Source organism: Xylaria bambusicola, assembly GCF_022495145.1.
Source record: "Xylaria bambusicola strain CBS 139988 unplaced genomic scaffold F5B22scaffold_5, whole genome shotgun sequence".
Taxonomy (NCBI): domain Eukaryota; kingdom Fungi; phylum Ascomycota; class Sordariomycetes; order Xylariales; family Xylariaceae; genus Xylaria; species Xylaria bambusicola.
The window spans coordinates 502,434-528,045 of NW_025953558.1; the positions used below are offsets into that span (position 1 = coordinate 502,434).

The window sequence follows — 25,612 nt, forward strand, 5'->3', positions numbered from 1 at the left end:
AGGGAATAGAAATTCAGACAACGCGTCGTCACATTTTGATAGTCATTTCGTCCAGATTCGAATCCTCCCCTCGCCACTTCACGCAGCCATGATCCTCTTAAGCCGCCAAGATGTAGTATCCAAACGTATAAGTATTACCGAAAGGAGGAGGAGCAATCGTAACCACATCGTAAGGATGAGCGAAAGCGTCTATAGCCAGTCACCCAGTTACGTGTCCATTGCTCTAGCCAGAGTCTCTCGACTCTCGGCAAACGCGGACATAAACTCGAAAAACGGAATAGCATTCTAGATACCTCGAGCAGCACCCTCTTCCGCATGGGAAGTGGACTAGCAACCGACACACTGTTGAGAACTCTCACCTCGGCGCCTAGACGCCGGTCCTCCCATCATGCGGCGAAGAACAGTGTTCGCATTAGTAACGCTGATGAATATAAGTCGTCAGCCCTAGTGCTTGTACGTAGGGTCGCATGGCGTATGTTCGAGGTCAAGGCTCAGCCCGTTGTACCTGGTATCTAGATGCCAAGCTGGAGGCTTGTCTAGCCTCGAGGTCATGAGCCTATAGTTGCCTTAAACCGCACACGTTATCCCCCCTCATCACCACCCTGGCTGGCTGCGATCATGATATCCTTATACCCTAGTTACTGATCTAATTTCAATAGTGAGTAGCTGAAAGGTTAAGTTCGAGCCTTCAAGAGCAAGGACCTAAGGCTTACATGGTGTGCACTACACAAGATGATAATCCAACATGGTGTCGCCTGTTTTTGCACAGTAGCTAGAGCAGAGGTAGTGAAGATCTTCAGTCAACGAGATTCGACCAACATAGCCCATGGCGTGACTAGGCTATAGACCTTTATTAGAACTCTTATAGGCATAGGAATAGGACATCGTTCATGGCCGGTATACCACCATCGTCGGCGCGGGACCCCGTATCGGGAAGCAATAGGTTTCCTATGCAAGTATACGATGTCAAGGAAACCGCCGATTGGTCTAATAGTGCGGCGAAGTGTCCGCTTCCTTGCATCCTCATACCCGGGCGCTAGTGTAGGAACTCTGGAGGCCAGAATCCTGGTTACAGTGCGCGCGGGTTCGTCCGTCGGCGAGTGGCACGTGAAGAAATGCGGCGTTCACCTGCGTAAACGCCATCTTACAACCATACACGACCTTCCATCTTATCTTAGGTTATTGTTAAGCACTGCAAGCAACCGGTCTTGGCTCTTGGCTATGGGCAAGATTCTCTGGTCCTACTGCTTGCGGGGAGGTGCTTGGCCGCCATAGGCTTGCATATCGACCCCAGACCTTGCAGGTTCGCTTCCAGCAATGTGATTCCCTGTGCTACCGTTAACCTCTGTTACCAGGTTGCCTATGTGCTTCCGTATCACAACATGCCGAGATCACCGGTTCCTGCATGGCAAAGGAACAGCTTGCAAAAAGAGCGATTTGTGCTGTTCGGCCTAGGCGAGTCGTGAAGCTGGCCAGAATCTAGACACAACCACCATCTTAGGTGTAACAAGACGGCACAAATAGTTTCTGGACTGATTACACCTACCCTTGATCGTGGGGTAGACATATACGACAAATTTTTACCAGGAAGGGGAATAAGTATGATCATAACGTCAGCCTGCATAGCTTGTAATCGAGAATACTACCTTTACAGTATCATTACATTATCATAATATCGTGTAAGCATCCTGGTACCTCTATAGTGAGGACCCAACCCACTACCATGTGACCTTAGATAGGCATCCCGAGAAGACTATGCGTTCCTGAGTGTCGATACCGGCCGCATGCATCGAGCAGCCACCTCAGCCACGCATCGTGGTAAAATGAGACTATTCAGAGAGGAGGCCTTTCGACGACAGCTATTCCCATTGACCTAACTATACTACACTACTCAGGGTATTAGAAATAACCTCATTGCAGGATAGTGTGCCTTAGTTCCACATCCTTTCTGCTGGCCAGAGTCGTTCAGATAGCGTTAAGAGAAGCTATTACGTAGGAGAATACCGTATTACAAAGATACAAAGGATCATGATATCGGTCAAAAGTCTTGGCTGCGTGTAGACGCAGGCACGCAAGATTCGTTAGGACGCCTGTTTCGTAACTACATTTCCTCATAGAGGAATCTAGCCAGGCTAGACTCAAGCCTCAACGCGTGGTCACGTTGGATCGACTACGACTAGACTATTGTTCCTTCACGATAGCACGCCCATACTATATTGTGGTTGCACGTGCAGTCTAAGGCCTTCACAGCTCAATCTCCGAACGACCAACGCAGTATCAATGCCCAATTTAGGTCATTTTCTTTTTGATGCAGGACTATTTCACGGCCTGACTCTTTTCATCAGCCTCATCCCATGCAACCCAGGGTTCCGTATGGTTGGGTATGCGCCTGAGTATTTCCGCGGCTCATCTAGTACTATAGACTCTACGATCATGATCAGGATGGCCACAGTTCCACACGCGTGTCTTCGATCTAAGTCGAAGCCGCGTGGAAGTGGTCATCAGCACATGCACTGAGGCGTAAACCTATGGCAAGAGTGAGACTAGCGTTTGTACAGTCAGTTACGCTTAGAGGAAATTATCAAGGAGTTGACACCTTTTCGACAGCTCCTCAACGCCACCAGTATGGTGGCCAATGATGGCGATGACGACGCCTTCAAGTCAGTACATGCCATGGTAACTGCGGGCTTCTTGCAAGATTATCAAGCTGAATTTTGCATATATAAGCCAGAGTCTTGTCCCACGATGAAGCAGTTTCTTGTAGATAATCACCCTCAACCCAGTTTTACAATTTCATCTTCACTCTATTGAAGATCTCAACTTCAGATCATTCTTTATACAATGATTTCGAAGCTCGCCTCTTTGGCTATGGTGTCCTGCCTCTGCGCAGGAGCCATAGCCCAGCGAACTCTGGAGTATACTAATCCACCTGAGGAAGAAATCGCCATAGCTCAGGCCTTGGATGAAGATGAACCGATATTGGTCGCCCGAAAATCAGGCATAAGCCCCGAATATTCCTTGATCTACAAGAAACCACTCCCAATTCCACCGGTCAAGCAGCCCAAGCAGTAAGCTCGATATTTCATTCTTCAACTGACGTACGAATGCTAACTAATTCAGGATCATTACGAACCCCGTGACTGGAAAGGATATCTGGTATTTCGAAATTGAGGAGAAGCTTTTCCAACAACGTGCGTGTTCTCAAAATTGTTCTCTCCACTATTCGTTTGCCATTGCATTCTTCTTGCATGATAATTGTTTATAACCAAAGCAAATACTAAATCGTGGTTGTTACAGAGGTGTTCCCGAACCTCCAACCTGCCACTCTGGTTGGTTATGATGGCATGAGCCCTGGGCCAACCTTCATCATCCCACAAGGAACCGAGAGCGTTGTGCGCTTTGTGAACAACGCGCAACGAGAGACTTCGGTTCATCTTCATGGCTCACCGTCTCGAGCCCCCTTCGACGGATGGGCAGCAGACATCACCAACCCTGGCGAATACAAAGATTATTACTATCCCAACTTCGAATCTGCTCGTCTGCTGTGGTATCACGACCATGCTCTAGGAATTGTAAGACGCCGTCTAACTGCTCATTCTCTGAGATACATCACACTAATATTGGTCTTAGACTGCTGAGAACGCGTTTTTTGGACTCGCGGGTGCTTACATCGTGACCGATCCTAGAGAAGACGTGCTAGGCCTTCCCTCCGGTTACGGACAGTTTGACATCCCCCTTATTCTCGGCTCCAAGTTCTACAACCAGAATGGGACACTGCAGTCACAGCTTAATGAGGACACAAGCACTTGGGGCGATGTCATTCACGTCAACGGACAGCCCTGGCCATTTCTCAACGTCCAGCCACGCAAGTATCGCTTCCGCCTCCTTGACACTGGTATCTCTCGAAACTTCGCCCTCTACTTCGCCCGTTCGACGAACACCAATGGCAAACTACCGTTCCAAGTCATCGCCTCAGACTCTGGTCTTCTCGACATCCCCGTCACCGTCAATCAACTAGTAGGTCAACACATATAGCTGCGCATAGCGCATTGTTAACCATGCGAATAGTTTATTGCGGTCGCTGAGAGGTACGAGGTCGTCTTCGACTTCGCGCCATTCGCTGGCCAGTCCATCGACCTCCGCAACTTGCCAGATGTTGGTGGTTTCGGTGTGGATGACGACTTCGACAATACCGACAAAGTCATGCGCTTCAACGTAGCCGCGGCTCCTGTCAACGACCCGTCAACTGTGCCTACAACTCTTCGTCAAGTTCCCTTCCCACCCTCGACACAGGGCATCGACCACCATTTCCTCTTCCACCGCCAGCACGGCCAATGGCTCATCAACGGCGTCGGTTTTGAGGACGTCGCTAACCGAGTATTAGCCAAGGTCCCCCGCGGCACCGTCGAGATCTGGGAGCTTGAGAACCGTTCCGGCGGTTGGACACACCCCATTCACGTCCACCTGGTTGACTTCCGCGTGATCTCCCGCGAGGGCGACCGCGGCGTCCAGCCCTACGAGGAGCACGGTCTCAAGGACGTGGTCTGGCTCGCCAAGGGTGAGACGGTCAGGGTTGAGGCGCACTATGCGCCATGGACTGGTCTCTACATGTTCCACTGCCATAATCTGATCCACGAAGACCATGACATGATGGCCGCCTTCAACGTAACGATGCTGCAGAACTTCGGGTATAACGAGACAACCGACTTCAGCGACCCTGAAGACGACCGCTGGGACGCCGAGCCCTATGTCCTTGCCAATTTCCGCGCAGGCACCGGCATCTTCTCCCCTGCAGCCATCACAGCCAAGGTTCAGCAACTCGCTCGCGAGCAGCCATATAGCGAGCTTGAACAGGTCGAGGCCGCTCTAGATGCATTCTGGGCGGGCAAGGACATCGGCGACCCGAATGCCGCTCTTCCAAAGCGTGAGGCTTCCCCTGAGCAGCCCAGCCCAATTCCTCGATATCGGCGCTTCGTAGTCTAACTGTGGGATTTTATCTTCCTAACTCTCTCAGTTAATTTCACTCATTTATCACTCGTTGACTTAGCTAGCGCCTTGATCCGTACATCCAAATATTCCACAGTGTATACTTGTAAACCTTCTGTGTATACCTTTACCCATTGAGTTATTTTGCTTTGTCGCAATTACCCTCTCTTTCATCCTGCACATCCCTCGTCTATGCATTTCCCGTGATCATTCTTTGCACATACTTCGATAGTAAAAAGCTATCCGGGCTGGAAATGACTGCCCACATTCTTGTATATAGTTCATTTTCATTTAATTCAGCCTACCTCATCTCAATAAATCAATATGAATAATGAGCCCACAGCCACCAGCTTGTGACGATCCCACCACACAATAGGATACGAAGCCAGCAGATTAACAATAACACTGACATCGTTCTTGAGAGGTAACGTACAGCGATTAAGTCTGGATCGACTACTAGCGGAATGCCTCACTCCCCATCAGGAATTGTGGGATTTCAATACAAAGCTAGCGCGTAGCAGTCAGTAGCAGTAGACAAAAACAAGGACCACCGACCAACAACACGTGGAACCAAGAACGCGCTTCCAGCGGGTGAGCCGGATCTGCTATTTAATACCCAGATCTGAATTGCGACCTTCTCCGGAATCGCCAATGATAGATTCCCAAGTCAGTTTTGTTTTTGCTTAGCGCCCGATCGACCCAGCCTGCCTACATATATATACAGTAGTAAGTACTACTCCAACAAGCCCACAGCAACAATTACAACGGGAAGAACCAGAGAAAGGCAAAGGTAGGGAGAGGAGGGAGGGATGGAGGCTACATAGGAGGACATCGAAAAACTCCAACAACAGCCGGACAACTCGGCAGCCCTGAGTAGGGGATATCCTTACATATATACAGATATACAGACGATATAGAAACACGAGGCTCCACCCCTCGCGAGAAGATACCTATCTACTATCCTTGGGGAGGTATATATGCGTGTAAGTCTATTGTCTGGAACGAATTCAGGTTGTGGCATACTCATGTACAAGTGTCGAGGGGGAAAGGCCCCATTAAACCGCCCATTATCCGCAATGACCACGACACATGGGGTTCCGGATTACCTTTTTCATTCTCATTCCTCAGCCCATTCTCACAGGGAGAGAAAAATGACCGCAAGACCACCCCCGAGCTAAGACGTCTTCGTACACATAACATACTTTTTTATTTAATTTTTATTTTATTTTTTTTAACTTGGATACAAGGTATGTATATATGGTACGACGAGCCTATAAGAAATACACACAAAACCTCCCTCTCCCACTCTTTACCCGTCTGCCTGCCTGCCTGCCTGCCCTGCCCGCCCCCATCTCCATCTCCATAATACCAACCAACGCATCAACAACCACGCGCTCAGAAATATTTCCCCTTCCCACCTTTTACACGTATACATGCCTACTACTGTGTTTGCCCAGATACTTTACAATCCATAACTACCCGCTAAATCCACCCGTTTTATCACCGGGCTACTATCCCAGTATCAACGGGAATAACCTACCGTGATGCGATAAGTAGGTAGGTAGGTAGGTAGTGAAGTAGCTACAAATCACACTCTGGCAGCCAAGTAAAGCCATATCCAGGATTACAATAAAACATAGTACGATAAACCAAGACGACAAGCCGGAGAAAGATCGGGGTTCATCCCAGAGTCTAAAACAAGACCATCCGTTCATATATGCGTATAGTACGTACATACATACATACATGTGCGCAGGCAGGCAGGAAAGGTTCTCGACGCACACATGGCACACTACGAACATACATACGCGAAAAATATCTACACATATACGTACCTAGGTAGTTAAGACATACATGACCTGTAATCGTCCATGTGACTAACTTTGATTCCCTGTCTGGCCCGACCTTCTCCCCTGGTCATATATAGAGGTTTAAAAATAGTACCTCTCTGCCCGCACAACATCCGAACATACACGCAAGTAAACGACGACGACGACGACGACGACAATAATAACAAATCGTGATATAATCCCAATCATTATACACATAAACTAAATCCGATGCCAACCCCCCTTCCCCAATTATCATCGATAGGCATAGCTTAACTAACTCAACTCCGATATACATATATACATACATACATACCTACATACATAACATATCCATTTATAACACTCACGTCATATAGCAAAGCAAGTAAGTGTCCAAAGTAGGTAAGCAAGTAACAAACAAACATGGCTAACCCTAGAACGAGGATACGACAGTATGTAACCCCCCTGGCTTACACTTCGTTTGAGATTGTGAAAGCCGAGCATCAATCATCAAGGTAGAGAGGTGGGCGCCCTTCTCCCATATCCCCCCATCTGATCACTAAACGAAGCACGTGGGACTATGAACATGTAGAATTGAATGAGTTAATTTCTTGCTTTGTGGCATTTTGCACGTTATCGGCAAAAAAGCGATATGATGCTTGTGCTATACGTAGGTGGACAACGCCTACACATCCTACATACAAGCATCCCTGTAAGGTCGCCCGAATAAATGCCCTCTTTGGTATAACCCATGAATGTAAATATGTAAGTAAAATCAAAATCAAATGCCATTTATCACAGCCCAAACGCCGTTTGGTTATGCAAGCCCGTTTCAATCATGCCCGGGGCAATGTAGTATGCTGTGACCAAGTCCTAAACAGTGGTATAACCCTCTTTTCAACACCGGTAATCCTTGATATTGGTATAATCACAACGAAGAAGAAAGTCGACCAGCTTGTTGGTATGAGAATGAGGTCGTGATAGGGTGCCGTCTACCTCTACGATGATATTCTTGTGGGTAGTGCATCTTTGAGACGAATCTAATCCGGCAGGTTCCGTCGCTATTGCTGATAATAGAGCGTGGCCAATGCTTGGTTCGCGCGAATACTTGTACGAACAGGGGCTATGCACCCTGATATCCGTAAACTGGTAGCTTCTCATTTCCTGCCTCGACTGCTTGACGACGTGATCTTGCTGGTGCTCATAAGGTCGCCGATATATTTCTGTAAAAACTTATTGTTGTTGTCGAGTTTGTCATGTTCCTCTTTCACTGCTTCTATGCGATGAAATAGCATTAATAGAGACTCTTGTAGGGCCGCGGCATGTCTAGGAGAAGTGTTAGCAAATGTCATGTATGTATCACTAATCGTCTCGTGTCTCACCTATGGAGCTCCTCGCGCGCCTCGCGTCCCAGATTCTCGAGGTCCTCGCTCGTTCTCCGTGGGCTCATAGCGCGCACGTCATCGGCCTCGTACTCATGTTCTATCGGGCCAACCTCAGTCGAATCCCGAGGTACTATCAATGTGCCGCTGCTCTTGCGCGTGATCAGGCGCGGCCTAGTAGGAATAGGGGCATGCATCCCCGGTTGATCTATTGAGGAGGAGCAAGAAGAGTCCGACCGTTCGGACAGGTTCGGGTTCGTTGACTGTTCAGTTTCTGCCTGGCTCATGGTGCTTCACGTCTGGTGATAATATAGCGGCCTGGATCCCAACAACCTTCTCCAATTGCTAAAAGAGTAATGAAGGAAGCCAGTGCTGCGGTTGACAGAAAACCTCTACGACGGGGACAACTATTCAAGAGCCGGTGTGATATAGCGGTATGAATTGTTGTCTCCCGTCCAAGGCGGACCCCTTTCCCCAACCACTCAACACACGGATGGGGACGATGGCGAATCTACTCGTTGAAAAGGAAGCTCGGCGCAGGTGCTGAAGAAGACGGGGGCCACCAGTCCTTATCAATGAATGCGGCAGCAGGTCCCAAGGTTCAACTTAGGGTGTAATACGCATTCATTCGCGTTACTTTACGAGCAGCCGGAGAGAGACACAAGGAGAGGTATAGCGTGAGGTTGTGCTCCCGATGTCGACTACGCGAATGGAAGATGGTAAAGTGTGGCTGGAGGGGAAGGGAGGACAGAGACCAAATAGAAGCAAACAACGGTAGAAGAGAGGTGGCAGTGTGGTTGTAGCAGAGGACAGCGGATTCGGGGCTACGACAACGAAGAGGGAAAAAAAAGGGTTTTAGGATTGGTCGCAGTAGCAGTAAGAGTAGCAGCAGCAGCAGCAGCAGCAGCAGCGCAGGCAGGCAGGCAAAGCAGGCGACTGGGAGGGGCTCGGGCGGGGACAGCGACCAAAGTAGGTGCTGACTACCATTCGACGGGAAGCAGAACTTAGGATGAAGTGATCGTCAGTCTAAGCTCACGCGGACGAGGTACCTGGCGGCGAGGTAGTGAAGGAAGAGGAACAACAAGAGGCGGTGTTGGAACGGCGAGAGAGCACACTACTGTAGAGCCGGGCAGGGGACCGTGGAGGTAGCGAGCCGTACAGTACAGGACAGTACGGCGCATGTACTGCCACCGAACTTGGATACTGAACTACCACTGAACTACCTACCACTGAACGAACAGGACAGGACAGACAGCAGCGCCGAGGACCGCTGAGGGTGGTGGCCAAGTGTGTGTGGTACCGGTAGGTATGATCTGCTGCGTGTGATGCTGAGCGGCGCTGAAGTGTAATGAAGATAGTCGTCGTCGACGGGACTGACGAGAGGGCGGGCGAGTGGGAGAGAAGAGAGAGAAAGAGAGAGATAGGTAGGTAGAGATACTTACCTAGTGTACATAGCAGTTGTCTGGGATAGCGCTTCGGGATGCCTGTCACGTAGGCTTGACCAGTCATTGGTCACTGGACTTGGAACAGCGTCACTACGCTGCGACTAGAGACTATCTAGAGACTATCTAGAGACTGAAGATACGCTGCGCTACTGCAAGCACATCGGAGTACACAACTGAAGAACCCAGGCTACCAGGGGCGCTAAGTACTGATCAAGCAGAACTTGGCGTTGCGAATACCGCGCTAGGAGTACCTCGTGTGTACCCTACAAATCTGCGTCACTAGACCGATGTACCGCCTAGGTACCTGAACTAAACCAAGTACATGACTACACGACATGACACTGGAGACAGTGAAGCGAGGCCCTGAGTGATTGGTACCGCTGGGGAATGGCGTAGGTACTTATCATCGGGTATTTGGTATTTGACTAACGGGTCGAGGACTCACAACGTTTGATTGTGTGGATAGCAACTGTCGTGGGTCATGTCGATCAGCACAAAAAGGTATTCCATGAACAGCGTTGAGCGACGTTTGCCGCGTGCCGTATGCCGTAGCGTAGGAGGAGGAGGAGTCCCCTGATACAAGAGGAGATACCTAGCAGATACACTACCTACATAGGTAGTAGGTATAACACTACTACTTATATGTACATAGAGTAAGTAGACGGGAGTAGCCAAAAAGGGAATGATTTACAGGGTCTGCTATTGGTACCTAAGGTTATGGACAGCGAGCAAGGTATGCGGCCGGCGCAAAGGGACTCTTCTTTCTCCCCTGAGAAACTTACTTACATGTAAGTAAGTACTCTAAATATGCTGCTGCTTTGGTGATCAAGTCTACACGTCCTTGTTAATATCTTATCTGCGAGGTATATCTACCTGCTCTCTCTTCCTATGTACATACCCACGGGTTTGCATTTTTCAGAAAGCAGGAGCGTGACTGGAAAGAGACCCAAGAAATGCAAACGAAAGAGAGACATCTCCGCAGTTGGGTATCTAGCGTGCCTATGGAAATACCTACTTACTACGAAGTATGTAGCCCGTGATTACAGTATCATGGCATGTCTTCTCACTGTACTTACCATATAGTATCTTTATTGGTGTGTCTATGTAAGTAGAGAAGTACACGGCTGGCAATGCTGCAATAAAAGGATCCCTTGTGCTTGAAGTGAGCTTCGGTGGACTGCCATACATACTTACTAGTACATAGAGTAGGTAGAACACAGCAAATTATCTATTGTATGTACATTATACTTCATGTGAATACATGCAAGTAAACTGCCAACTACTTACTTACTAAGGACTTAGGCATCGACTCTAATGTGAAAAGATTTCTGGTACTAAGGCATTGACAGAAGGTTGGTTTTCTAGAAGCATTGTTAGTGTAGGTATTATCTAGAGCTTAAGGTAAGTACTAGATAGTAAGACGCTACCACATACAGTACTTTGCGCCTACATAATCCAATACACTGCTATGCCATCTAACACACGCCATGCCTGACTCTATTCGAAAGTCTTGATGAATGTATTCTCCAGCAGTCTCGCAAGTACCTCACCTCCCTAAGAGCTATCCGTGAACGGGCTAGCGGGAGGTCATTCGGTCATTTGCCCTTTTGTTAGTGGGCGGACGAGGCCGGGGATGGGATGTGATGACGAAGAGGGATGAGGAAGAAGAGTTGTTATGCTAAATAGGCTTGGCTCTGGAGGTTCTAACTGCATCAAGTTCTTTTTCCCAGACACCTGCTTTTCTGGGATTGGTTAGCCACGTTTTTTTTTTGTTTTTTGTTTTTTAACTGCGAGTACCTACACTACTTGGACCCTCTGAAAGATACATGTATAAAGTAACTCCTATATGTCCTATTATATAACTTTCTTGGTGTTCCCCCCTTAAGTACTCTTCAACCTACTACGTAAACGTCATTGCATCATTATAAGATCTTGTAATTTTATGCTGCTGTTTAGCATCTTCTCTTCATGGAGCCGACATCTGCTTAAAATGGGACCTAGCAGTAGTTTTATTTTTATTTTTTTAAACACATTTTTGATATGAGCATTTGCCTAATAGTGTACTAATGAATTCCTCACCTGAGCTACTTCCTAGCCTGTATTGTAGGACCGACTGGTATGAGCAATCTGGCCCCTCCAAACGATGAGAGCTCGGTATTTCAAAGATTCAGGCGGAATCAAGCTGTACATGGGTTTCGCGAGTTCATGTAGAGCATACTCACTTAAGTAATTGCCGTAGTGCCAATGTCAGTATCCAAATCTGACTAGGAAATAGATGCTGTTTCGTTTTGCTTGTGCTCCGACGGAGTCTGAAATCCATTAGACTAGGTACAAAGAGCGAGCCGTTGCTTTAGCGCTAAGTGTACGGGATAGAATGACATCTCTATCACGCTGTATCAAATGCTGTTGTTGTTGCGTACATTTCCATTGACAATGCCTCCTCCCAGTGTCGCTGGCGGCTACCAATGAAAGGCCCCCTTGTTGAGAAAAAATATGGCCAGGCTGTTGGCAATTCCACATGTTGTAATGCCATGTCACGAATACCATTCATTCTACATTACAGCATGTACCATACGCTAACTACACAGACGCACTTAAATCCTGCGTGCTGTCTCCATCTCACTCCACAGCGTAGAGAAGCTTGGATGCCGGTCTCAGGGAAACACGTTTCACCCCGCCAGGACTTCTTCTGTCTGCGCTGAAAAAAATAAAAAGCGCGGCGCGAATACCTAGACTTGATCTACATAACAATAGTCTACAGATAGTTAGAACCCCATACGAGGAAGAAAAGCGATTAGCACCATGAGAGATGGGCGGGCAGAGGCGGATGAATGTTAATGGCTTGTTAGTGCTAACGTTAGCTTGCGAACCCACCATGATCTTCCATGTAGCATGTAGGAGTCCTGAAAACTGGGAATGGAAAAGCCAACGGCAAAGCACTCGGTGACCCTCGACCGACCTGACCGAGTCTGGGGAAGATAGAACCCTACTTAAGTAGACAGAACCTGGAAGATGCCGCTCTTGGAGTATTAGGCGTAACGCCAGAACGTAGACAGCATAGTGCTACATAGGTACTCGGCAAGTAGTACTGTAAGTATAGGTATATGTAAAAGCAAATACGAAGTACCTATGTTATGAACGAACAGTCACCCCAAACACGAAAGAGAGATTGAATGTGTCCAAAAATAATCGTCATCTCCGGGGGTTACATTAAGGCTGAAGTGAAAAATATACTACCTAACACATGTGGCAGCGGAAGCAAGCATACATACTTCTTACCTATGTAATACTACCTGACACGCCGATTGTTAAAGTATTGGTGTGCCGGTCAAATGATCCACGGGCGAGTTGGTTAGAGCGTTCCACGATGTTTCTGGCGCGTGATCGGTTGCAGCGAGGCGAGCCATTGGTGAAAAAAGCTGCAGGGAGCTGCAGGGAGCAGGGAGCAGGAAGGGGTGGGAAATACCCAAACAGACCTTCCGTCGTCGCCAATACAGGTAGCTAATGTACTATACTATGTAAGTATATGCAGTGTACTGTGAGTACATGTATTGTTTGTAGGTAAACGGAGTGAGTGAAGGCTAAAACGCAAGGGTTCTGCTTCGAGCATAGGCGCACATCTGACACGACGATGCTCTGGAAAGGAGAGGAGGGGGGCAAAGGACCCTGAATTTCACTTTACTGCGGCGGCGATGGGACCGTATGCACCACGATCATCCTGCACATTTAACATTACAGGTAAGGAAAAACAGCGGGATGATAAGACGGATCCTGGAGGAGTTGCCGTGTGTACGTAGTGCTGAGGCGAGCCATGCATAACAAAGTATTATAAGTATGTATGTGCCTAGCCAAGGTGCACATGGCAAATTCCCGACTGGCAGCCCGAGGAAAGTCGATGGCCAGGAGACCGAGAATCGCCCACCGACACAATGACGATAGCTGACGAAAACATCTCACGATAGCCAGGCAGAACAGGCAACGGATCTGTTCGTCTCCTCCCGGACCCTGACCTGATCTGACCCCGAGCCTAGCGGGTCGTCTTTACACTATCGTGCACAAGGCAAGTCATCGTCATCGCATTGATGACAATGACGGGATACCGGTGCGACCAGGTTTGTGAGACCTGCAATGACCTCACCTCCAGGGTTTGGAGGCATAAGTAGTAGATACTCTCGGTACTATACTTATGTGAGCGTCTGGTGAAGCGCGCTCTTTCTTTCCCTTAAGGGTCCATCGTTGTTGGGGCAAAGCAGAGGCGATGATGATTGAGCAACGCCCAGACACGCTCTGCAGAATGACCAACCTGATACTGATAACTGATACAGCAATAATGGCAATTCTATGATTCCGATGTCTACCGAGGGAGTCTGGAGGGGCGGCCCTGGCTCTGCCCTGACTGGTGGCTGGTGTGGGAAAGGGGACCCTGAGAAGACCCTGAGGATCCATCTTTTTTTAACACTTTTCTTGTTCCTTGTTCTGACCTCGTCCCGTCATCCAATCCAATCGAGTCGGCTGGGAAATGGTCGTGTGTCGGAGTTGTGCTCTCGCTGACAGACAGGTGTAGTAGTGTAGGTAGTGTGGTGTGGTGTGGTCTGGTGTGGTGGTGTAGTGCGAGGGTCAGGGTCGGGGTCAGGGTCAGGGAGAGTGCACAGTATGGGCTCTCTAGGTACGGAACATGTCCTGAGAGCAGCTGATACCTACCTTCTAACCCCCTAACAGAGCCCCTAAGAGCCCCTAACTTTCCCTAATGTCGCCTCCAACCCTCCCCTTATACCCCCTAGGATCTGCCAGACCACCCTCGATACTTCCAAGGTACCTCAGGCCTGCACTGTAGAGACACACAAATACAAAAAATACATGCCGCCAACCCAAACACATGCCATCCCATAGCAGGTACTTACTTAAAAGAACTTAGTCCATAAATGTAAGTAGAAGAGAAAAATAAGAAAATAAAAATAAAAAATAAGACCCCACCGAGGACAAAGCCGGCGTCAAGCTAGCACAAGCGACGGGGTGATGTCATGGGCGGCGATCTGCGCTAATCTTGTGCTACCACCTCGCCAATCACGAATCCCACCGACGCCGGTCTTTGCCTTTTTCCATCTTCGGCTTCGTCTCTCTCTCTCTCTCTCTCTCTCTTTTTCTCCTTGCCCATTTTCCCGCCCGCTTCTCTCACCCTCTCACCCTCTCACCGTTTACCTACATAGAGCCTACATAGAGCCTACTCTTCTAGCGCTTGCGTAGCGCACTTCGTGTACATAATAGTGTGCAGCTCCTCTGTTACTAGTAGGCGAGGTAGGTATGTTACTGCATGCCATGAAAACCAGTGCCCGCGCGCGCCCTCCCTCTCATGCTGTTGTTGGGTGCCGAGTGCGTCGTGTCAGCTCTCTTCTGTCCTTGTGCGCCTTGCCAAGACGAGCTTGTCGCCTCTGTTCGTTTCGTCGGGTCGTGATGCTTGCTCGCTTGTTTGTTTGTTATCTTTCTTCGGCCTCAGCCTACAGCCGTGGTTCGTTTCACCGTTGCTGCCTATGCTTGCCCCAGCTGTCTCGTGTCTCATGTTCAGGGACCTCAGTGACATCATGTAATACCAGCAGCTGTCTCTGGTGATCCACAGGACCTGAGACGTTTTGATCACCTTTGGTCACCTCTGAAGTCGCCGGCCGATCGCGTCAGCAGCGCATGCACGGTGATAATCTGCAGTACAGACTCAGTAGTAATTGGCAATTAGCAATTGCACGCTCGCCAGTCAGGACCAGTACCAGTCCAGCCAGTCGAGCCAATGCTGCTGACCAGTTGTGTGGGCGGCGGCACGGTCTTTGAAGCCTTATCCTTGCAAGTTGCTTATGATGACCTACATGCTTACACATTGTGCACTTCACACCTCGACACTTAATAACGCCAACCTCCCCAAGAATTGATCAATCGGCGACGGAATTGTCGATCTTCCTAAATTAATGCAGTTTGACCATCAATGACTGATTTCCTAGACTGGACTGGCAACACACTGGCGGACCAGAGGCGGACCAAGCGGGCTGGAGGATGGCGAGGATGGCAAGTCAAAGCCCACCGAGCCCGCGTCAAGTGGCCAAGTGGAAGTTCCCCAGTTGACGATTCCGAGGGTACCCGTCCGACTTGCCATCCTAGGCAAACTTTCAGGAGGTCGTAATAATTGGCATTGCAAAAACCCGCCCACCCTGCGCCGTTGCACGATGCTTGGCCACGGTTCTGCCTGCTAAAAATAATTATTATTAATCGAATCTGTCAACTTTCTTGATTTGTTTGTTTATCCTTTGAGCCCGTCACTGACAATACTGACATTGGCGACGCGCAGGATAGCAGAAGAAGCAACAGAAGAGCTGCGAAAAGGCGGAAAGGTGGGAATTCCATATCAATTAGAATGCCCAAAGCACGAGAATTCGGTGAGAGGGTGTCACGGGTTTGCAAGCTGCACAGGGTGTCAGCCACAATGACGGCATCGAGCAATGAGGCATACCCGTGGACCTAGGTTTGGTACAGGGTTGCGGGAAAACGCGCTGGCTTCCTTGCTTACCCGTTTGTGACTGGGGAAAATGGCACCGAGGAAGAGATGGCGTGGGTGGCGTTCGTACCCTTGTCTCTCCTGCATCCGGTTCCTGCACCACGACAGTTTGCTGCTCACATCCTTCGTGTACTCTCGAAGGCATCACCCTGTTCCAAGAAGACCCTATTTACTATGCATGGCTAAATAGGTCTAGTTGGTCCGAACCGCTACAGTGTTCTATCTACATACCTAGTACTATTCTTTCGCCCACCTTTAACTGAGCAACTACTTACCGTATCACACCCTTTCATCGCGACTACACATCGTATCTTATCATTATGTAAGTAGGTACAGAGTAGGTAGTATCTATCTTCTTTGAGATTGATTTTGCTTTGGTTACAGGCAACATCCCTTCGCCTCTTTCTCAACAAGAAAGCGGTGTATTATGTAAGATGAGTATTGGGATAGCCATCCGGTGCACTGGTATCATCCTTCACAAGGCAACATACGATACCACAGTAACGCACTTTGATATGCACATTGTGGCGAAACAACATAGCACGTGCAGGCTCGGTGTTCGGTAGTCACCCGACTGACGTCGTCTCGAGTCGCCTCAAGCTGAATGAGTATTAGCCATGGTCTGTTCTGAGGCTTTACACGATATGATAATCTAGTCACGAGTTTTCCAGAGCCTTCCAGCGGGGTCGGAACCTACCGTATTGAGTATTTGAGGATCATTATACCGACTTGGCAATATACTAACATGAATTATATGTGGTATTGATTAGTATGAACTAAATGTCCGTGATGTCGATACGAACTTTTACTCAGGCGTTAGTGTCTAAGGTGAAGCTAAAATTCTCGTGATGACACTGGCTACGAATAAGAATTCTTCGTCATTCATCGTTGCGACCTGTTGTGGATAGAGGTCGCATTCTACAACGGAAAAACAATCTTCTGAAATAGTTTCATGCAGAACCATAAGGCTTCCCTCGATCTTTGCGCGCGAAGATTGAACTTCCTGGATAGCCCATCACCTGCTTCATATACATAACAGACGTCTTTCATAGCACTCTAGTATCTCGAGAGTTTAAGCAGTCTCATCTCAGTAAATTAAAGATATACCTTGAACATAACGAGCAGGCTGAAACCCAATTCTTCTATCAAAGATTGTGTCATTTGAAGAACGGCGGCGCAGCGAAATGTAATTCACCAATTCGCGATCCTTATCAACTTCTCCCCTGCACTTTCCTGATGAATAATATGTCTTGTGAGAATAGCACGGCCACCATATAGCAGATATCTCGAAGGAGTTGAGTATACATGTTACTCCGCGCACATGAAATATCGTCGTTGAATATATGAGTTCTGTATGGCTTAGCGCATGGACCAGCATTTGATAGACAGAGCCGTCACACTTACGGGGTAACATGGCGCTCATCATGGTTATAAGCACAGCCATCTACTGTTAGCGTTGCACACGACAGATTAAGTGCTTGAAGACCAGATGGGCTGACGGATGTGTCTGATATCTGCCAGTTATAGTTACTACTAGTACTGGCGCTTATGACTACATTTGAATATGATTGAGTTGGTGATATTATAGAGGTTAGCTTATAGGCGTCTTCAAGGAATGAAGTCGTCGTGCGGTATTGCCTATTATCGAGAACACCTCGTACGGTTTAACAGCAGTTATAAGAACCGGTGCTCTCTCTCTCTCTAGGCTCCTGTAACCGCTTATTGTCAATAGATCCCAGCCAAGATGTTCAGAGTAACTTGTTATTGAGTCTCGATCACGGCCTGGACATAGGCCGCGTAGCGACAGTTAACGGCCTGGAAAGCCAATGATGTGTAAAATAGAATTGTAGATCGGCCCTATTCGAAACACATACAGCCTCAAAGTCATCTCTAGTAGACACTACGAGCTCTGCTACGAGTCATGGTTAATGTGACGTGAAAATATCGAGTACCTACATACAAAGTATCCAGTGAACACATGTACAGTTATGAAGCCATGTTCTCAGGGACTTCCTCCTCGTCAAAGCTGATCAATCCGCTAATCAAGTCAGGGAATCTACATAAGGATCTGTCAGAACCAAACATGAAACAAACGTTGCTCATCATGAGAGTGACGTAGTCAAGAGGCTGTGAGCCGTTCGACATAGTCATAATCGTACGAGCAACAAACATAACAGTCACCAATGAAAGTATTACATCAAAGATCAACATATTCGGGATCTGCTTAAGAGGGGCTGGCAATTAAGCCCGGGTGTCGTACAATGTTTCAACAGCATTTCCATGATCGAATATCACCATGTTGTCTTATTGAGATCGTTCTCCAGCAGCAGAGCCTCACCGTAGCTAGCTCGCATCCCCATACCTACCTTAGTGTTGTGTGATGTACACTGCAATTGTGTAAGTCAAGCAATTAGCACACTACCAAAATCGTACATGATGGAGTTCCTAGAGAAGCACTGGTGTCGCACCACTTGCTTCACTTTGACCCCCCCCCTCCACTTACGAACAGCACGGCTGAAGGCAGCCGAGCCGATCTGCACGACCACCTACTCTATACAGATCGACGGAGCACAACATGGTCACAATCCCGGAACTGGGACTGGGGGTCCGGCTGACTTGACTGGTTGATGTGGGCTTTACTTACACATTAAACAAGGACGGAAATGTCTAGCATAAGCGCACATCACGCCTGTCCTTTAGCGTAACGCATACATATGCCTGTCCCTCTACAACATAAATCCACTTACATAGATACATACATGGTTAGTTGCCCTTAACCACAGCATAGGAGCACAGCAGAAGCAAAGGCAGACAGGCGGGATTTTCTGACCCCTGGTTCAGACAAACCCTGCACGGGTAGTACAATATGAGATGCATATGACATCACTTGCCAAAGTGATAGATTATGTCCCATGCCCCCTTCGTACTCGCAGGTATTGTATTCCTCTCTGGCAACTCACTATTCTGTTCCGTCTCAACTCTGACGATCCCTCAAAGGCATGTAAATCTATTGACACTAACTTCCTCCTATTCTACTTTTAGTGTATCAAACCTCTTTTCTCACATGGCTACCCGACATCTACCGACGGCAAACAAGAAGTTGTTACCTAACACAAAACAACAATGATGTAGGTATCCAGCCGCCGTTGTTTGCTACTAGTGACTCGTAATACGGATATTCTTTTGCCGTTGATCGTCATTAGACCGCGTAGCAAACACCTATCGGGATAGTATTCAACAGATAGAGAGTAAAGTAGAGCGCTTGGGAAGATGTAGTTTCATTGTATGCATTTCCATCGACGTACTTCACACAGCCAGCTTTCCGTACAGACACGGGTAGGCACTGACTGACAAGACAGAGGGGCTAACATGTATATGTCTCCCCATTCAGTCAGAGACTCCAGGAATCTCGCAGATGTCCCTAGAGATTCCGTCGGCCACGGACTGAGTCTCTCTCCTAACATTGTCTAATAGGGTACCAAGCAGGCAACCAAGCAAATGCAACCAAGCCCGCACACATGCACAACACTACATACAGGACCATGCCACATTTTCTCCCTCGCTATCCGCCCGGCTTTCCCCCCTCCCCGCAAAATGTTGCATCTTGGTACTCAATATGTGAGCTAAGCATCTGCACGGGGGAGAAGTCTAAACACGTAGCCTATCTGAGGCGAAGTAAGCAGTGTAAGCAAGCAGGTAGGCACATTTAAATATAGACGCATAGCCAATCAGGGGCCTCGTGAAAGCCAATTTACAAGTTCAACTGCAGATCAGCCGGGCTAAGTAGACAATTCCATAGGACAACGGGGGTATGTAGGAAAGTCGACTTGACCCCCCACGTTCCCAAGCCCATCGTCAAATCCCATAGATGTGTGATGTAGCTAGTAGCTAGTACTAAAAGTCCCCCTTCACCGCCTTCTCGTACCTAGAATTTGGATATCGGCGACGCATATCTGCTGGGGCTATGTAGGTGTAAATGTATGCATGTATGTCATGTGCGTCTATGTGTGTGTGTGGATGGGTAGACAGAAATGCAGTAAATCATACGGTAGTCAGAACTTATTTCCGTTGTATCTACTCGGCTTGGGATAGATAGGCAAGTGAGTTTCGTTGTGCCGTGTATCATATTGATGTAATATCTCCCCTAAAGAAAGACAGAGGAGAAGAAGAGAAACAATAACAAAATACATTTACATTCCACATGCTAGGTCGCACACGCAGAATAGGAAGAGGAAGAACGTCAGAAAGACTTACATGGAGGATAATACACATACAAATATACATATATAGAGAGAGGGTAAGAGAGAGATAGCAACCCCCTAAAAGAGATGGAATAGGAAGCAAAGCAGAAGAAAAGAAGAGATAAGAAAAAGCAAAAACCGCCCTCTTAACCTGCTCTCCCATCAAAAGACAACAAAATAGAACAAAACTCCAAGAGAAAAGGAGTAAAGTATTCATTCTCCCATCTTCTTTCTTCCCTCCATACTTCCCTCCCCAATTCACCAAGCCTATCACGCCTCCATCCCAACACGAACTGCTCAGACCAAATCAGATAAGTTATCCTCTCATTGCACCTCCCCGTCTCCTCATCCCCTGAACCTATTCCCTCACTCACACATTCCGCATGTAGGCAAGGTAACAAAGCACGCCAGGGCAAATATACGAACGAAAATATTCAAAACATATAAATTATCATTTTCCAGATGCGTAACCAAGCTATCCATCCAGCCAATAGGTCAACAAGTAGGCCAGTACGTAATCCCTGTTAACCAAGAAAAATAAGAATAGTTAAGTGCAGTTAGTAGTCATTTTACATTCTGCGATAACACCACATATACATACACATACATATATGCCTTATGTCGATATATCTACAGTCTGTGCCTCCTATGACAAGTATGAACCGGACCCAGAACCAAAATACTTTAAGCATGCATGTACTATGCACATACAGACCATACATTTATTCATGTCCTGCCACCTTCCTCATGCGATTTAACGCACCCATCTATATATATCACATCCAAGCCAATCCTCCAGAAGGCGTGGGGGTGCTCTTCTGTCATTAACTATGTGGTATGTTGTGTCAATTAATATACTTTCAGTTGCATATCAGCATACCGACAACATTCACACACATCACAAGGAGCGGTGCAGTAAGCTCAACATGAGTGACTTGGTATAATTCTGATTCTGATTTGCATATCTGCATACAAGTATACTCTTAGGGGAGTAACTGAATCTGTCCTGTAGCTATGAGGAAAAAAGCAATTTATACTACAACAAGCCTGAAGACACATGTGTGACTCTGGTTGTCAAACTTTGATTGACACCTCAACACCGTGCCATGCCAAAAACAAACAGATCTGAATACCAGAATGCAAAGTGTGGATGCAAGAAGTGTGCCAATAGTAGATGCAAGAAAGCATGCCAATGCAACGGCAACCTAGAAGCTTGTATAATAACCCAAACGCCAACGCCCAAGTGACCTTTCCGTTGTTGTAAAAAAAACAAAAACAAAGAGACTTGATCTTGTGCCGGGTGACTTGTGGCAGTCTCCGACCTGCTGCTTGGAAAAAGATCGGGTAAAAGAAAAACAAACAAACAGGCCCTTCAAATGGAGGGGAGACGAGTATCTACAACCGAGACAGGAAGCTTGCCCAAAGACTGAGAGGAAAGGCGAACGGCCGCGAAAATATCAAATGCTTTTGATGCAAATAACAGGTCCCCAAAAGCCAGGACATATCATGCTGATCCGTGGGTATCATGAGGTTGTAAAGAAAATTTGGTGACTAGCTTCGTCAATAACCGAAGCTATCATGTTGATGGATAGGACAACGACCTGGATGTCCCACAAACCATGAATCGATGCACGAGCGGTGGAAGCGGCAGAAACACTCCAAACGTGCCATTTCATCACCAACCTGGAACTCCTCAAGGCAGATTGTACATTCCGCATCATTGACACAGTCCTTTTCTGTCGCAATGTATGGGAATATCCTAGTTCTTCGAGTGGTTCGTGGCGGAGGTGTTCCATGATTTCCGGGTCCTATGGTAGGCACAGCACGGTTGCCTCCGTAATTACTATGGGAAGAAATACAGTTATTGATGTGAGTTTCTCGTAGAATTTCAAAGTTAGCGAGGGTTCTGGATGGTAGCTCCTTGTGACACACAGGGCAGATATCTTCCTCAGGGACTTCCCGTTCCGGCGTTGGTGTTCTAGGCAGAGGTCGGTTTAGACCCGAGCCTGAGGCCGAGAACCAGTCGCCATGATCCCTACCAGAGTGTCCTGTTGGAGGAGCATACTGAAGCCTACTACCCGAGACATGTCGCTGAGACAGAGGATGTTGAGGGAAGTAAGTAGGATTAGGGTATTGACCGGAAGAAGATGAATAAGGGGCAAAGGCAAAGTATGCTGGACCTTGCCCGGTACTCTATAAGAAAGTACGTTAACAATACTGGTTTGGGTGTTAAGTTCTTCTTTAGTTGGACTGACTGTAGTTGCACTTCTGGTTCGGCCATGATTGTAGTTCTGGGGTACATGGCGTGGATGTGGTCTTGGACCAGCATTGTAATGGCTTACTGAGTTGCTGGAGAGCCTGGTGCGCGACGATCGTCCATCCGTGACAGTGGACTGAGAGGACCGATGAGGTTGAGGGGGTGTTGTGTTTGGATCAGGAACACAGGGGTTGCACAGTCGAACTCGCTCTCCTCCTCCAATGACGCCGAAGTCTGCTATGCTGCCTTCAACTCCAGGGACTAAGCGTTGTGGAGCTGGTCCTAAGTCGCCAGGTGGTCGGACGATGTACTGGTGAGGAATGGTGATGCGATGAGGCGAGCATCTGTCACAGACTACTCTTCCACATTTTCTACCACAAAACAATTATTAATCAGGAACAACACTGGAATCCTCCAACAAATGCGGGCAACTTACCTGCAATGATGTCTCCTATAAAACATGCTGAATTGCACACCGCAGATGGGACACTCGTTTACCTCTGAGTCTGGTTGCCATCTAGGTAATGTAAATTCCTGAGGTATGGCTGGCTGCTCTTGTCTCTGCACAATGTTTGGTGTCATTGGATTCATAGGCGACGATGACACTCCCCCCGCCAATGGTACTCGCACTGGGAGCTGACGTTCAAGTTGGCCTACTTCTTGAGAATGGGTGTGAGCATTATCATCATTGTCCTCCGAGATTGATGTAGTGGCCTCAACGCCCCAATTAGATGTTCGGGCAGAAGACAAGGCATCATGACCCGCCTGTTGATGATGGGAACTGCTACCACTGGCACGGCTTTGCCCTTGAGTGGTGGTTTGAGAACTTGGGTTTGAGCTTGTGCTTGAAGTTTGATTAGAGGGTTCATTATCTCTATTTCCTGTGCCACTAGCTTGACCAGCGGAGCCTCCCTGGCTTGGTGGGGGCGGAGGACCAGGACCGGGAGGTCTGTGTGAATGAGGGGAGTCAGTGGAAGTACTTGTGCTGTTGGAGCCCTCTTCATTCTCATCATTCTCATCACCCTCATTATTGTCGACCACATCTGGCTGGTTATTTGTGTTGCCTTGTGTAGCTGCAGCGTTGTCAGGTTGCTCCCCAAGGTCTTGTTGCTCAGGAGTTGAAGGTGTGCTGGACGGGGCCTGCTCCTCATCACCATTTGCTCCGTCACTATTCGAGCCCATGTGATTTGGAGTAGGGGCACCATCGACGCCAGCGCCAGTATCTAGATAAGCTTGTAGCTGTTGAGGGATGTTGGGCTCAGGAGTGTTTTCATGACGGGTTGCAGGGAGTGGGAAACGGAGATCCTTAGTGTCTGTCTCCGTGCCCTCAGTGTCAGTGTTATCGGTGTTATTGTTGCCATTGGTTCCATACACAGGCTGGAAAGGAACGGAACTGCCAGCTCCCTCTGTTTCATTGCTGGTAGAGGCCTCACTATGATTGTCATCGATGATGGCACTGCGAGTTCTATTCACCGTGACATTTCGACGGGCACCGCTAGGGCCGCCGGGCTCTCCTGGACCGTGACTAGAAGATGCTGTGGCGTTCTGCGGAGAAGGCTGCCCCTGACCGTGGTTCTCAGGTAAGTCAGACATGTCGAAACATGGACCATGCGGACTCGAGGATCGTGGCACCGGTCATCGGAGGGCGGATAGTGTGGGAGGTGTGTTTCAACAGCACTCGATCGCGAAGTAGATAACCCGATCGCTGCAACTAAGACTATTTGCGGTAACTATGCTTGTGGTTGAATGTGTACTGGAAAAGGGGGGAGAGTCAGCCTTGCCCAGCCTATTACCAGGCGCACAATGTGGGATGTCTGAAGGGGCTCATGCGAACTTGCTGGGATCTAGAAGCGGAAGATAAACAGGCGCGATAAGGCAGGGTATCTTAACTTACTTTGCAACCCCTGGGGGCACAGGAAAAGTATATAACTAGGTAGTTGTATTGAAATTTGAGGGAATGTGTTGCAGGCTGGGGATGGTTGAGGACAAGGACATGTGAGGACAGGAAGTTGGTGGTGATCTATCTCGTGATGACTTGTCGAGGCCGAGCCGACGAGCAACTTCACTCCACCTGCCAGCCAGGCAGTCAGTCAGTGAGAGGTGAGGAAGGTGCCGTCATTCTATCATTCTCGTTATCGTCTCGGGCACTAGGACTTGTCTTATCGCCTTATCGTCGTTATCATCACCCTCCATGACGCTAAAATGGTGCTGCAATGGCGCTACGTGACAGCTACCCTGGACGCTAAAAAAGAACGCTAATCCTAGAATGGGTCTGTCAAGTTGGATATTGGATATTGTCAGGCACGGCAGGAGCGACAATTGGGTACAACTGGGTACGAAGATACATTCACCAGGACCAGATTTACAGAGCTTTGTTGTGAAGGAAATCCCGTTCAAAGTGAAGTTGTGGTTAATCAGATCAAGAGTGTTGTTGTAATGTTCTTGTGAATGTGAGTCTTTCCCCTTGTTATTTGCCTTCACTCAGATCCATGTGAAAATTACCTTGAAGGAGAGTTACGTGAGAGATCCCTTTACCTAGGTGAAGGGAAGCAGAACTTTTGTTAATAAAGTTTCCCTTTTTCTAGTGTTGCTCAGCTCTATACCTTTCCCATTATTGTTGGATGTGTTGGTATTATTATTGTTGAGACTTTGGTTTATACAACAAGAAGAAAAGGGAGAGGGAAGGGATAAGCAGCTTGGAACAACGTCTCAAGAGAGGCAAGCGTTGCAAAGGTAGGTAGGTAGGTAATATGTATCGATATAATATTATATATATACTATATAAACAGCATTTTATACATACCTAGTGGTTTAGATGAAATAGCAATAATGAGACACGGGGAACTTCTAACGCTTCTGGGACCAAGCCATCCTATCAAGTAGCCTGGTAATTTCCAACCTAGAAGAAATCCACAGCCTTGACGAGCGCCTCAGCAAGGAGTTCATATAGCA

General features: G+C 47.9%; 3 protein-coding genes across 3 annotated transcripts; 1 reads left to right on the forward strand and 2 right to left on the reverse strand.

Annotated features, from left to right (window-relative positions):
• Nucleotides 1–2,679: 2,679 nt before the first annotated feature.
• Nucleotides 2,680–5,473, forward strand: F5B22DRAFT_416308 (Cupredoxin). Its single transcript, XM_047971594.1, has 5 exons — nt 2,680–3,068; nt 3,121–3,191; nt 3,298–3,572; nt 3,631–4,017; nt 4,069–5,473. Exons 1-5 carry the CDS (start codon nt 2,842–2,844, stop codon nt 4,981–4,983), a joined length of 1,875 nt encoding a protein of 624 aa, XP_047834481.1. The 5' UTR covers nt 2,680–2,841; the 3' UTR covers nt 4,984–5,473.
• A 2,298-nt stretch (nt 5,474–7,771) lies between these two features.
• On the reverse strand, nt 7,772–8,838 carry F5B22DRAFT_416391 (uncharacterized protein). The gene is made up of 2 exons (XM_047971596.1): nt 8,180–8,838; nt 7,772–8,123 (listed from the first exon to the last, which is right to left on the reverse strand). Exons 1-2 carry the CDS (start codon nt 8,464–8,466, stop codon nt 7,955–7,957), a joined length of 456 nt encoding a protein of 151 aa, XP_047834482.1. The 5' UTR covers nt 8,467–8,838; the 3' UTR covers nt 7,772–7,954.
• A 12,492-nt stretch (nt 8,839–21,330) lies between these two features.
• On the reverse strand, nt 21,331–24,823 carry F5B22DRAFT_591986 (uncharacterized protein). The gene is made up of 4 exons (XM_047973884.1): nt 24,555–24,823; nt 23,097–24,413; nt 22,659–23,031; nt 21,331–22,596 (listed from the first exon to the last, which is right to left on the reverse strand). The coding sequence occupies exons 2-4, from the start codon at nt 24,251–24,253 to the stop codon at nt 21,964–21,966; spliced, it is 2,163 nt and encodes a 720-aa protein (XP_047834483.1). The 5' UTR covers nt 24,254–24,413; nt 24,555–24,823; the 3' UTR covers nt 21,331–21,963.
• Between the last annotated feature and the right edge of the window lie 789 nt (nt 24,824–25,612).